The sequence below is a fragment of the Myotis brandtii genome, unplaced genomic scaffold (assembly GCF_000412655.1).
Source record: "Myotis brandtii unplaced genomic scaffold, ASM41265v1 scaffold227, whole genome shotgun sequence".
Classification (NCBI taxonomy): Eukaryota; Metazoa; Chordata; class Mammalia; order Chiroptera; family Vespertilionidae; genus Myotis; species Myotis brandtii.
The window spans coordinates 946,624-960,996 of record NW_005358520.1 but is presented as its reverse complement, the minus strand read 5'-3'; the positions used below and the strand labels follow the sequence as shown (position 1 = coordinate 960,996).

At 40.2% G+C, this 14,373-nt stretch overlaps 1 protein-coding gene across 2 annotated transcripts; it reads left to right on the top strand.

Moving 5' to 3' along the window:
- The first annotated feature begins 48 nt into the window (after window positions 1–48).
- Window positions 49–10,461, top strand: ORMDL1 (ORMDL sphingolipid biosynthesis regulator 1). 2 transcript variants are annotated; one of them, XM_005866276.2, is made up of 4 exons: window positions 49–243; window positions 1,219–1,399; window positions 6,579–6,730; window positions 9,994–10,461. In XM_005866276.2, the coding sequence occupies exons 2-4, from the start codon at window positions 1,226–1,228 to the stop codon at window positions 10,127–10,129; spliced, it is 462 nt and encodes a 153-aa protein (XP_005866338.1). In that variant the 5' UTR covers window positions 49–243; window positions 1,219–1,225; the 3' UTR covers window positions 10,130–10,461. The 2 variants fall into 2 exon arrangements, with proteins under 2 accessions (XP_005866338.1, XP_014395218.1); XM_014539732.1 differs by lacking the exon at window positions 49–243 and adding an exon at window positions 274–788.
- Window positions 10,462–14,373: the final 3,912 nt, after the last annotated feature.

The following is a 14,373-nucleotide window of genomic DNA, read 5'->3' as shown; positions in this document are numbered from 1 at the left end:
TCCGGGCCAGGGCAGGGCCGCCCTCCGCCCCGGCAGCGCAGGCGGCATTTGGGGCGTCTTTGGAGCACCCCCTTCCCCACGGGCAGTGGGAACAGCGTCCGAGCGGGGTCTGTCCCCGCAGAGAGACCGTGCGGTGCCGGGGTGTAGGGACGGGACTTGCAGGTGCCAACTCGAGGCTTCGCTGCGTGTCCGCGTCACCAGCTGTCGTCGCTGGAGCCCGGCTGCCCCGCATTCTCCCATAGGGTCTGTCTGTTTGGGGGGGAGTGGGGGACGTGGGCCCCGGAAACACTTGCGGGTGTTGTGAGAAAGCCCCCCCTCGATGCCGGCTCTGTCATGGAAAGGGTTTATGTCTTCAGATCCGCCGGTTCAGTGTCGGCTGACTCCCCTCCCCTCCGGCCGGTCCTCCCCGGGGCGACGGGCCTACTGCAGGGCAGTTTTATTCTGTATAAGCGAGTCTGAGGCCCAAGCAAACATCATGGTTAAAACAACTGGGAACTGCGATCCGCTCACCCTTCGGGGTTCATCTTGAACGCAAAAGGGAAAAGGAAAAACCTGAAAAAAAGAAAGGAAGAAGCTGATTGCCTTTGAGCACAATATTGAGCCGGAGGCTGTTGCTTGGACCTGAGCCCTGGACCAGGCAGCTTGCCCACCGGCTCTGTCCTCCCCGGCTCCCTCCTCGGAGTAACTTGAACTCTGACGCCCTTTGTGGGCACGGCGTGACGTCAGATAGGAGTCTGACGTCAGGAGTCTGACGACAGATAGGAGTGTGACGACAGCACACTGGCTGGGTCAGCGTTGCTTCTTTTTATTAATTGATTGTGTTGATCAGTTGAGCTCCTGAGTGTTCACTTTGCCCTCGTGGCATAAGAAAATGTAGGTTCTCTCTCAGTTTGAGTTTTCCTGCCCGTTATCTCATGTAGTAAAACCAACATGCTAGAAGACACGTTGTCATTAGGAAAGGGGTTGTAACTTTATTTTTTCCACAAGAACTATAAAAACAAGTCTTGTTTGTCTTACCATCAAGTCAGATGGTAAGAATTCTTGACTGCCTTTGTCAGCATCTGCAAGTAGCATATTCGAGAGGGTGTGTTTGTTCTGTGTCAGAACAGCTAGGAAAAAGAATAATCCTGGTACCAGCACTTATTTGATCACGTCAGAATTGGGGTTATTTAGGTTCCAGCTATGTCGGTGCTGATCCCTGTCACTGCTTTCCTACAGGGCAAACATGAACGTTGGCGTGGCCCACAGCGAGGTGAACCCCAACACCCGGGTCATGAACAGCCGGGGGATATGGCTGACGTACGCCCTGGGCGTGGGCTTGCTTCACATCGTCTTGCTCAGCATCCCCTTCTTCAGCGTTCCCGTGGCCTGGACCTTGACAAATGTTATACACAACCTGGTACGGACTCACCGCATCCTGAGCACGGGAAGCTTAAGGCTTAATGGGCAGGGACGGGGAGGCGAGGGTGGGGAGTTACTGTTTAATGGGGAGCGTTTTAACTTTGCGAGATGCAGCATTCTGGAGATGGATGGTGAAGCTGTTTGCTTATCAATGTGAATGTACTTTATACCACCCCACGGTACACTTAGAAAATGACTAATATGGTACATTTTATGTTACCTGTACTTAAACACAATTTTTTAAAAAGCTTAAAAGTTTTCTTATAAAGAAGAAGAACACATGACTTAGTTTTTTTAAACAGTTTTACGATATATAGTTCACATAATATAAGTCACCCATTTAAAGTGTACAGCTCAGTGATTTTAGTGTCTGGAATGGGAATATATTTTTCTATTACACTTTATATTTAAACATTGGGCCCTTTTCTAAGTAAGACTTTTTTCCTTCTATTGGTTTTCTAGAATCTAGAAAATAGTAGGTCATTTTAGCAAAAATTTCAAGGACACTGTAATTCAGGCTACTACATTATATTGATTGACCAGAATACTTCAGAAGAAGTAATATATTTTTGGCTAATTGGAGTCTAATGAATATTTTTTTGTTTCAATCCTTATTAAGTCTTTCTAAATTTTATAAGTATACTTAACTACTTCTGTATAGACATTTTGAGCTTAATCATATTTTATGTGATTCAGGACCTTATGGTGCCTTAGCTTCTTCAAGTTGATTACCACACTTCTGTATTATATGATAGCTCTCAAAAGTATCAGAGGTTTGATCAACTCTGCTGACCATATTATGTAGCCTTGGAAATTAAGACAGAAAAATGTGAAATATATTTTTAAAAATTAATATTCCTTATTTTACTTCTAGAGAGTATTTAAAGTTGACGAGAGGAGGACAAGGGTGATGTGGTAAAAACATGCCGATGTGCATTTATTTGGTCCATTTTCAGTGACAGATTTTGGTAGGGCAAACACCATTTTGAAATAGTAACTTCTCTGAAATATTCGTCGTTAATCAGATCCCTCCTATTGGCCTATTGGAATTCTTTTCCTTTGGCGGTCATGGTATTGCTTTTTCCTATATATTTCTGATCTTTTCTCTTTCCTCTTGCACTTCCTGCTTTCTTTCCCCAGGGTTCTTTTCTTCATCTCTTCTTATGCTATATATTCTAAGTTACCTCATCCTTCCATATTTCCAATTTCTACTTTTAGAAGAATGATCATCTTTCACCTTAAACCAAACAAGTATAAATTGAGCCCATTCCTGATCTATTTCTTACTACCCCCAATCTAGTCCTTTGACTTTGATCCTAATCTAAAGGCACCACTGTCTTACAAGCCAGACAGCTGGATGACAAAGGAAAAGAGACTAATATAATGTATCATCCAAACTGAGGCTGTGTGGAGGGTAAAGGGACTGTAGTATGAACTGCTCCGATGGAACAGGTGTAAGTCAGGGCTGCCCTTGCGAACTAGCAGATGTGGTCATCCAGTCTTCAGGTGACCCCCTTTCCTATATGGTCCTATTCATTCAGCCAAACCCCTGTCCATTCTGCCTTACTGCCTCTCAACTTAATCCCCACTGGCATTGCTGTAAATCATGCACTTATTTTTCTGTCAATTACTCCAAAAGATCAGCCATTTCAAGCAGTGTGCGGGAAGAATTTTTAAACATGCAATATCTGCTTATTTAGTCAGGGGCACTGATCTCTTTTCCCTTATTGTCAAATAAAAAAGACAACAGCCAACACAACAATAGTCCGATGTGAATGAATCAAAATTATACTTTTTTTTTTGTCAAATGGGCAAAACATGTATTTTTTGGTGTGCCGCAGAATTTTAGTAATTAGCTTATGTGTGCCATGATATGAAAAAGGCTGAAAATCGCTGCAATAGATAAATGGTCTCCTTGATGCTCCTCTTCTTTCTTCTATTCCAGCTTGATAGTTTGAAATGTATGTCTGCTCAAGTCACACTGTTTAAATCCTTCAGTGATCCCCTGTTACATTCATAGTAAAATGCCAAGTCCTTTGTGGAATACAACACCTTTTGGTAACTGGAGAGGCAAGAAAGGGAACTCAGTTTATTACAGCCCATCTCCAGACACAAGCTACGTAGTAACGATGATGAAAATCGTCTTGCTCTCACCTTTCTGCCTTGATGTAAGCTCTTCTATTTAATGGCCCTGCCTTCTTCCTGATTCCTCCTTGTTCTGGAAAACTCTACTCAAGTATCACCTCCTCCAGGAAGCTGCAGAACACCACGCTGCTTTCTTGTATTTATGATAGTTTTACAATTAGCAGCTTATCTTTGTTATTTTTTATTTCTGTATCCCCAATACCTATTTCAGTGTTTGCTGAATTAGTGTGTGTTGTCCTATAGTTTTTCCTTCTCCTATGACATATGTATTAAATGTACTTCAGAAGTCCTCTTACTCCCTCATGTTTTCAGTTGGGTTGACTGAGATTGAGGCACAGTATATGGCAGTGGAAAAGGATAGGAAATTGACAACATGTAGGGAACAAACTGCTGACGTAGTTCACCACACTAAAAACCTACCTAACCAGACATAGCTGTAGCAATTATGTGACTCCAGATTTAAGTTTCTTTTGAAGATAGCCTACATTAAAACAATTAAAAATGTGAACTACATGCTGAATGCTTTTAAATACAGGAAAGTAGACCTAATGGTATCCCTGGTTAGAAAAAATACAGTCTTTGCCTTTCTGAAACCACGCAGTGGACCCCTTAGTGACTGTTTTTCTTCGGTGTTACAGTTCACCTTAGAAGTATTAATACTTTGCCAAATTTTTTGCCTAGCTTTTAAAATGAATGAGAATTCTTTTTGAGTCAGTAAATATTTATTAAGGGCTAACTATGAGCTACATTTTTTCCTAATTCTTTTCTTTTTAAATATATTTTTATTGATTTCAGAGAGAGGAAGGGAGAGGGAGATAGAAACATCAATGATGAGAATCATTGATCAGCTGCCTCCTGCATGCCCCCCACCGGGGGTCAAGCCCGCAACCCTGACCAGAATCAAACCTGGGATCCTTCAGTCTGCAGGCCAACGCTCTATCCACTGAGCCAAACTGGTTAGGGCCCTAATTCTTTTGATGTGGGTATAAATTGCTAAAATTTCATAGAAAAACTATTAAAAATAAAAATAGTAGAGTAGCCCTAACGGGTTTGGCTCAGTGGATAGAGCATCGGCCTGCTGACTGAAGGATCCCAGATTCCATTCCGGTCAAGGGCATGTACCTTGGTTGCGGGCACATCCCTAGTAGCGGGTGTGCAGGAGGCAGCTGATCGATGTTTCTCTCTCATGGATGTTTCTAACTCTATCCCTTTCCCTTACTCTCTGTAAAAATCAATAAAATATATTTAAAATAATAATGATGATAAGAGTAGAAGATATATGGCCAGATAAGGTTTTATTCTTTTTCATTGAAAATGATATATACAATAAACTGAATATTACGTATATCCTAAATACTGATGAGAAAACCAGGATTGTTCGTCTCTTGATAATTCGAACACATTATGTGGTCTAGAGTAGACAACAACATACTCCTAAGAATCTGAAACCATACAATTTCTGTCTCATATTTTCCTTTAAAGCCCACGTGAAAATGTTTCCCTTACGGTAACAGAATAAACATCCCTTGGCTTAATGTCATCTTGGCGTCATATCTAGTACTTTGTATGCCAGCCCTTGTTCCGGATGTATTCAGGCTAATGGGAAAACAAACATTATGTAAACAACTCCAGCACAATATATGTATTGTGCTATAATAAAAGTATTACCAATAAAATTCAACCACGCAGACAAGAGGTTATTACTGTTGTGGAGGGCTGCACAAAAGAGTAGTCATTTGAGCTGAACCTTCAAGGATGAGGCAGTTGACAAGGTAGCATCGGGCTGTTGCCTCAACAACAAGGAACCTTCTCCCCTGCATCTCCTGAGTGCCCTGACTGTACAGTTGTTGCCCTGCATTCTAGTTGTTTGTACATCTTTTTCCCTTAACCATCTCTCAGAAGATTGACGTTTTTCAGGCTGTATGTCTGTTCAATTTATATATGCATGCATGTCCTGTGGTGCATACATTTAACTTATTAATGTATGTTGAGTTAAATCCAGTTGAACATGATCATTACTGGATAGCTTAGCTGTTATTGCAGCTAAACAACTTTTGAATTGCCTGATGGAATAGGAAGTAGACTAAGCTTTGAAAACAAGGGCTCTCTTAACCTGTACTAATGTAAAATTTCAGATCACTAATCTTTCTGTGTGTTTTCCCATATATTTGTTAAAAGTAGGAGTAGAAAAGACATCACATTATGACTTCTAGTGGGAAAAACTGTCATGATAATATTTAGACTTTATTGTTACCAGTTCCTCAGATAGGATCCTGCAGTGATGCGCTACCTAGCAATCTAAATGGGTATCATAATCACAAGGGAAAAAAATCTAGTATACATTGTTTTTTTCCTAATTAATCACAAAATTAGATATTTCAACATATTACTGAACACATTGGCTTTTAGTAATATTTTGTTTATTTTTTAAAACTTCAAAAGATACACTTTTGAGGCACAGTTGTGACTTTAAAAGCAAGTTGAGTTGAACATTGTGCCTACATCAAACCATCTCCGTTGCTTTGGAAGAGAGCTATTGGGACAAAGACAGTTCTAATGTTAAATATTTTGAAAACCATTTTTTCTGATACAGAGATTTTGTTTATGACTATTATTTACTAATTTGTCTTTTTATTTTATAAATATTATCAGACTTACTAACATGCCACAATAAACTTTTCCTGCCCATTGGGGAAAATGTCACCCTATTTCCTCACAGGAAAGGTCGTAGAAGAAAATGTAAATGTAATGATATAAAGTTACCCTGATATACTTTTTGTTTATTTTCAACTTAAAAAAAGATGAAAGCAGGTTACTTTTGGTTGACTTTTCACTGGTTTTCACCAAATGATATTTATCTGCCTCTGGAAGTTTTATTGTACTCTGAGGAAACAATAATGTGGAAGGTTAAAACTTGAGCTGAAAGTTAATCTTATACTTTGTCACAATGGTCTGGAACTATCTTAATGCTGACTGACAAATACCGTTTTCGTATGTGTTGTTGATGAGACACTCCCGTGTTTGTTTTCCAGGGGATGTATGTATTTTTGCATGCTGTAAAAGGAACACCTTTTGAAACTCCTGACCAGGGTAGAGCAAGGCTCCTCACTCACTGGGAACAACTGGACTATGGAGTACAGTTTACATCTTCACGGAAGTTTTTCACAATTTCTCCAATAATTCTGTAAGTGGTGGAAATTTTTAGGAATGAGGAGGATTAGATGAGAGGCAGCTATTGTTTTATTGGATTAAATTTGAATTAGAAATAATACTTTGTTAAAAACTTCTGTCAATAGCCCTAACCGGTTTGGCTCAGTGGATAGAGCGTCGGCCTGCGGACTAAAGGGTCCCAGGTTCGATTCCGGTCAAGGGCATGTACCTTGGTTGCGGGCACATCCCCAATAGGGAGTGTGCAGGAGGCATCTGATCGATGTTTCTCTCATCGATGTTTCTAACTCTCTATCCCTCTCCCTACCTCTCTGTAAAAAATAAATAAAATATATTTTAAAAAAACAAAAACAAACTTCTGTCAATAAATAGCTACCTCAGATAAAATATAAATTGCAGGCAAAATCTTTAACAAACTGTAACAAAGCAGTTTTCACTTCAGTCAGTAGCATATGGAGACAACAGAACACGCCCATCAGTATGCCTAGACATTCTAGGATATACAGGTCAAATGTGTTCCAGTTCATGTTCATAAGTTGCTTGTAAGAAAAGTAAACACATAGTCTTATTTATAGTCCACTACAGATTGATCTCTCTAAACTAGGGCTTGGACAGTTTCAGACATACTTCATTGACCACCTGCCCTGTTTGGATGTTCAAACTCCTTGGGAAAGAAAGCATGGTTTTAAGCAGTGATTTTCAACCTTTTTCATCTCATGGAACATGTTTATTACTAAAATTGTGTGGCGCGCCAAAATGTATATTTTTTTGCCGATCTGACCAAAAAAAGTATACTTTCGATTCATTCACACCAGGTGGCTATTGTTGGCTGTTGACATTTTTTTATTTGAGAATCTAGGAAAAGAGATCATTGCCCCTGACTGAATAGTGAGGTACTGCATGTTTTAAACATTCTTGTAGCACACCAGTTGAAAATCACTGGTCTAGAAGATAGAGAGTTTAGACCTGGGTTGAATCCTGGATCACTTTGCCAGTTTAATTTGCTCATAAATAAAATTCTAGCCTGTGGCATCCTAATATATAAAAAGCCAGGGGCCATCACGACTGACCGAACAGCAGGCTGCGTGGGGTGACAAGGCCTGCAGGGGGGTTAGTGAGGGACGACCAAACTACTGAACAGCAGGCTGCAGGGGGCAACCAGGGTGGCAGGGGGTGCAGTTGGGGGCGAAGAGGCCGGTGGGGAGGGGCAGTTGGAGGCAACCAGGCAGGCAGGTGAGCAGTTAGGAGCCAGCGGCCCTGGATTGTGAGAGGGATGTCCAACTGCCGGTTTAGGCCTGACCCCCGGGAACCGGCAGTCGGACATCCCCCGAGGGGTCCCAGATTGGAGAGGGTGCAGGCTGGGTTGAGGGGACCCCCATCCCCCGTGCACGAATTTCGTGTACCGGGCCTCTAGTCTACTATAAGAACTAAATGATATAACATCTGTAAAGCATTTAACCTTATATCTGGCATCTAATTAAATTCCTTACATAACTGAAAAGACAGCATTAAAACCATCTATATAGCATTGATACTATTTCGTGACAATAAGACATTTTCTTATTTGATCATTATTTGTCAGGTGGTGAGATGTGAATTGTTAGCCCAATTTTTAAAAGAAATAGTCAGATGCATCGCCTTGCTCCAAATCTTGCAGGTAGTTGGAGTCAAAAGCCCAGATGAAACCCTAAACTTCTGGCTTCTAATACAGGTCTCTTTCCAGAATATTCTTGGGCAAATAAACACTATCACACTGATTCCCACTTGGTTTTGCATCTCCTTGGAAGTTTTTTTGTATAGTAAAGTAATTTTTATATAGTCTACACACACAATTTTTTTTCATTAAAACAGCAGTCGCCAACCTTTCAGACCACCAGTGGTCCGCGGACCACCAATTGGCGACCGTTGCATTAAAAGACATAAAGGGGACATATGCTATGGTATGATAAGTCGAAAGCATTCTGAGAAGATTTATTATTTCTGACATGTCAGATTATAGATTAAACCCATAATAATGATGGGAAATTAAATAAGCTTACTAAATGTAAGTGGTATCCTATTTTGTTCATTGAATGGAGGAAACAGTGCTAAAGTATATGAAAACAGGAAGAAAGGATTTAAAAGTAAAGATTAAGGAATATGGATTATTCTCAAGAATTTTCTGACTATATAGTTTGTAAAGTAAGTTTAAGACACTAGAATTTCTTAATTTAGATCTGAAAATGATGTGCACAGCTCTGATATTTTTAGTCATTTGAAAATAGCTTTTGTTTTTAACCATATTTAAACAGTTATCTCCCTTACGAGAAACTAACAACAATACTTAGGAGAAAAGCTGTAAGAATACTTTCCTGTGTGCTCTAAAAATACGAAACACCCATATGCAAACTAACTTCTTAGTTATGATATTTTATTCTCTAAATCTTGTCTATATTAGGGTACTGTTGTTAGGGGCCAGATGATGTGTCTGTGCTCTGATGTAGTGCTTGGGTAAAACTAGGTTTTCTGACTCGATGATTTATGGCCTTACAGTAGGGTTAGGCTTGTTAAATTCTCGGGTGTTGGGTGTCTTTGAATATGTATGTGTATGTTCAGTTATAGCAAAACAACTGGAATTTTACAACAGTGTCTTTCAAGTTTCCAGTTAAACTGGTTGTAGACTTGTTTATCTACAGTATGGAAATGAGACCATTAAAAAGGGCAACCAAGTATTTGCTTTTGTTCAAAGACACTAATTGTACTGATGCACTAACCCCATTTTTCTCAACTTCACAATAGTGGTTCTTAACCTTTTGGTGGGTCACAGAACCCTTAGAGCAGTGGTTCTCAACCTTTTGGCCCTTTAAATACAGTTCTTCATGTTGTGACCCAACCATAAAATTATTTTCGTTGCTACTTCATAACTGTAATGTTGCTACTGTTATGAATCATAATGTAAATATCTGATATGCAGGATGGTCTTAGGCGACCCCTGTGAAAGGGTCGTTTGACCGCCAAAGGGGGTCACGACCCACAGGTTGAGAACCGCTGCCTTAGAGACTATGATGTATCTTTGGATCTGAATCTTCTCTTCAGAAACACACAAATATAAAACTCCACCTGAAATTTCAGGGAGCACATGAACCCTCGTTTGAAAGCCTGCCGTAAAGGATGCTAAGTAGCAAACATATTTTATTAAATGCATTTAACAGAATTGCAGAAGTGAAAATGTGCACATATGCCTTCATTATAAGTAATTTTATTTTTAGACGTTAAATATATTAACTTTTATTTCTACAGATATTTTCTGGCAAGTTTCTATACCAAGTATGACCCAACTCACTTCATGCTGAACACAGCTTCTCTCCTGAGTGTGCTGATTCCCAAAGTGCCACAGCTACATGGTGTTCGGATTTTTGGAATTAACAAGTATTGAAAAGCGTTTACAGCTGCTGAGTCGCCTGTAAGGAAGGAGTGGGCAGTAAACTGCACTGCTCCCATGATAGTGTGAAATGAGAGGTATTTACGTTGGAGAGCCTAGTGCTGGTTCTTCATATGCTGTTTGAAGTGCAGATTCTTACTGGAGGTTGCCTGTGCTTAATGCATCTGGTACCTTTCTTAAGAGAGGCTTTAGAGGGAGGCTGGGCAGGCCCAGCTTGTAAGTTAAATGGCTATAAAATGAGGGTGTAGTAGATACTAAGACCAGCTTAGTTTATAATGAATGGGCATTACGTTAGGAGAAGAAACTTTCCAATCATTCCACTATGGTAATCATTCCGTCATGGTCAGTTTAAGCCAACTTACATGTAAACCAAAATCATCTCTTACAAGTCTAATGTAGATTGTTTTTATTGCCATATATATTCCTCTTGTGCTGTATAAGAGGATATATGCTCTCTTGTTTTATATAAGCCGATTCCTAACTTGTGAGTGTACTTTTTTTTCCCCTCATTTTGCTGGCTCAACATTGTATGTTGAGGGATGAGATCATTTTCACATTGATTAAGTTACTGAGTTCATGAAGGTCCATGTTCAAGACTGACTGGCGATAGAAGATAGTTAGGCATCTTACAAACAGCCTCTGAGTCAGCCTTCTAATTTTGAAACAAAATGGGGTTTGCTTCCTTTGCAGACCCAAGGCTGCTAAACCAATTAAATAAAATAATTTATTTCACAGTTAAACTGTATTGTAACTTAAAAGTCTCTGCTTATTTGATTGAGCAATCTAATTATTTAATCCATTCTTTAGAAAAGGAAATACAAAATGGACAGTTATATAGCCAACTTGTGGTTTGGCAGCAACTGCTTCTCTAGCACTAGTACCAAAGTAATTAGTGGAGTCTTTTCCAGTAGGTCTGCAGTTAAAGATAATACCATCTTTCCTTAGTCCTCCTGCTCTCAGTCCTCATACTTTCCCCAATATTTGGACTTTCAGTACTTGAGTCTTCATGTAGGTAACCCAATATGGTAACTATTTCCAGAGCAGCAGCCATACTGAATTCTTGTGACTAGAGAAGCTCCCTATATTTGCTGACATTAATTGCAAGAAGTAACTATATACAACTTTGAGAAGTATTTCCAAAAAACAGATCTGATATGGGATGAAACTGAAAACCCTAGGAACATTTGTAAACAAAATTGAATGAAAAGTTATAGACCAACTTAAAATCAGTTTGTTTCAGTAAACTGACTTTTGGGGATAATTGTTTTATATTTCAAAAGTATTGACTTTAGAAATCAGCTGTATGATAATGCCTCTGTATGTTTGTCTTTTCCTGTGTATTCTTTTTTCCGTATATTTTTAAATACTTCAATAAAAATTTTCTTTGGTGTAGGATTATTGCAAAATCTCCAAATTCAGTCATCAGTGTTATACTGTTATTTTTCAAGGTGTATTTTCAGCAACTGAATTTGTAAAAAAAAAAAAAAAAAAAAAAAAAAAAAAAGGTTTAAAATAGTACTTTGTTTTTCTTAATTTTTAAACTTTATCTCCGAAGGCTTACTATTTTTGCACATACTTCAGAGATAGAAATCTGGCTGTAATCCAGGCCTTCTGCTATTTTTCCCACTTTCACCATGTTTTAAAAATATTTATTCAATAGATATTTGCTGTAGGTATTATTTCAGGTATTGTGGATACAGTTTGTAAACAAGACAAACCAAGTTCTTTCCCTTATGTGCTTATAGTCTAGCTGGAGAATAGATAATAAATGAATAAATAAATACATATCATTTAATGTAATAATAAATGCCATGGGGCAAAAAATTAAGCAAGTAAATGGCAGTCACTAAAACCTCAAGTGTTCAACATGTAGTGCTGTTAAATGATGGTTTTCCTTTCATGGTCAAAGTCATAAAAACAGAAACAGTGGTGGGGTGGTTGCCAGAGGCCAGAGGAGGTGGGGAGAAAAGGGTCCCACAGTAATAGGGAATTAGTGTTTAATGGATACAGATTTAGGGAAGATGTAAAAGTTTTGGAGATGGATGGTTGTGATGGTTGCACGACAGTACGAATGTACTTAATACTGTTGAACTGCACACAAAAATGGTTAAAATCATCTTAGGGTAAATTTATGAAATAAGCATAATGACTCAGCAAACAAAGAGCAAAATATCTTCCAAAGATGAGACCTGCTTGACAGTATTACCATGAATGAAAGAATGGTTCATATCAAAAGATATTTCTTAGCAAAGGAAAAGAGAGGCAAATGACTATTTTTTAGCACAACCCAAGCTATGAAGACGCATTGGAAAGCATCAAACCCATTTCTGTTGCTTTCATTCCCTATTTACTAAACAGTCCTCCGATTATAGTTTGAATCGGGCTTTCATTGTGATTTGGTCAAGGTGAAGACCAGCCAGGTCAACTATCCTAGCTTGTTGCATTCCTCATAAATTAATATAGTAGTATAATAGTTTTTACATAGTTTATTAGCAAATTGAATGTGTGATCTGGTACCCCATAAACCATATTCATAAACCAATTTGAAGCTATATAAGAATCAGATGTTGAAACCCAGCAATCACACCAAGGCCTGCTAGGTTATGGATACATCTGGAAGCTACACCACCTTAGTACACTTTCTCAACGCACACTTTCCCTAATGCTGTATTGCAATTGCCTGTTATTAGACTCGGTTCTTTGAAGATAGGGAATGGATAGTTTATCTCTTAACAAATAAGTTCTGGCCCAAAGGGAAGAACCCCCAAAATATGTGTTAAAATCCAGCTTAGTAAGATATAAGTAGGGAATGAGAATTGTAAAGATTCTTCTGTATATAATTTTCCTCTATACAAATGGAAAGTTAGACAATAGCAGAGACAAATGAGCATGTTTAGATCTATTTGGAACTCTCAATTCAAGCTGAAGTTTCAGTGGTTAGGCCATCTTTCATTGAGAATGCCCATAAGTGGCACTCAAACGATATGAAGTGATCGGATGAAAGCCTAGATGCCCCGTCCAGAGTACCACCCCGTTCCTCCAATAACTTCTCCCCTAGTGCAATAAGGAGCACGGAAGGACACCTTTACTTGCCAAATACAGTACGTGCATTGGGTATAAGTTTCTAACATGCACTCAATCAAAGGAGGAATAAAATTCCTTCCGAATGTGCCCTAGAGTTCTGCTGTTCCACATCATGCAACATTCAGACCACGTCAGCCAAGAGCGCCTGGACGAGGAATCCACCAATGACACGAACACAACCACGGATAACGCTGGGCAGCACAGGGGGGCATTGGGCACCTGCTGAGCCCACCAGTTCACATGGCAAGAGAAACCGCCAGATGTCAGGCGAGATTTCAGTGCATAACAGAAAGCCGCCTCCGACCTGCCATGGCCAGTCGGGACGACTAATTCTTCTCTCTCTTTAGGTCTTAATTTTTCTCTTTTTGTCTCTCTTGGGTCAACAATGCAGCCGAGAGAAAATAGGAGTTATCGGGTAGTTAAGAAAACAGACCAGAGCCTGACTCTAACTGCACCTGGTAGCTGGATGCCCACATCCTGTGAACCCGCTTTTCCCGTAAATGAAGACTGGAGCCCCGCACGGGTTGCTGGGAGGGTTCAGCAAGTTAGTCTGCATCGGGCTGGCGCATGGGAAGTGCCCATGGGAAGCGCCCCTTCGCTGTTCATTATGACGACTCCACACAGGATTAAAAATGTTGGAAACGTAAGTTTCACCTGAAAAGCTGTCCCTAACATTCTAATTATGAGTTTACATGTCTGTCTATCACGAGACCCTCACTGACTCCCGCCTGGTCTCTTCATCTTACTAACCGGAGCTTCACCTGCCCACCTGGCATCGCAGGGTCCCCCTTAGTGAACCCCGAAGCCACGCAGGAAGACGGCCTCGGGGACAGACCTGCTCCAATCAATGGTGGCAAGTCCACCTGTCAACAGAAGCAAAAAAAAGGGGGAGCAAGAACACGAGGAAGACTACGCTGCAGTTCCGTGCACGATGTGTCCTAAAAGTCGGGCATGAAGACTTGAAAGGCGTGAATTTTTACAACAAGCCCCTTTGGTTTTCACCGCAGAACCAGCCAGCCCTTTCCAAGGGGAGAAGCGGAGTCCAGCGCAGAGGCTGCCGTCCTCTGGGAACCCCGCGCCCTGCGGCGCCCCCGGCCCACGGCCCTGAGAATGTGGGTGTCGCAGGCCGCACCGGTAGGCGGGTGGCAGCCCCT

Excerpts from the sequence above, each read along its gene's own strand:
- ORMDL1 (XM_005866276.2), top strand. The coding sequence starts at position 1,226 with ATGAACGTTGGCGTGGCCCACAGCGAGGTGAACCCCAACACCCGGGTC. Across the intron at positions 1,400-6,578 it reads CAAATGTTATACACAACCTG|GGGATGTATGTATTTTTGCA; the intron begins GTACGGACTCAC and ends TTTGTTTTCCAG. Across the intron at positions 6,731-9,993 it reads ACAATTTCTCCAATAATTCT|ATATTTTCTGGCAAGTTTCT; the intron begins GTAAGTGGTGGA and ends TTATTTCTACAG.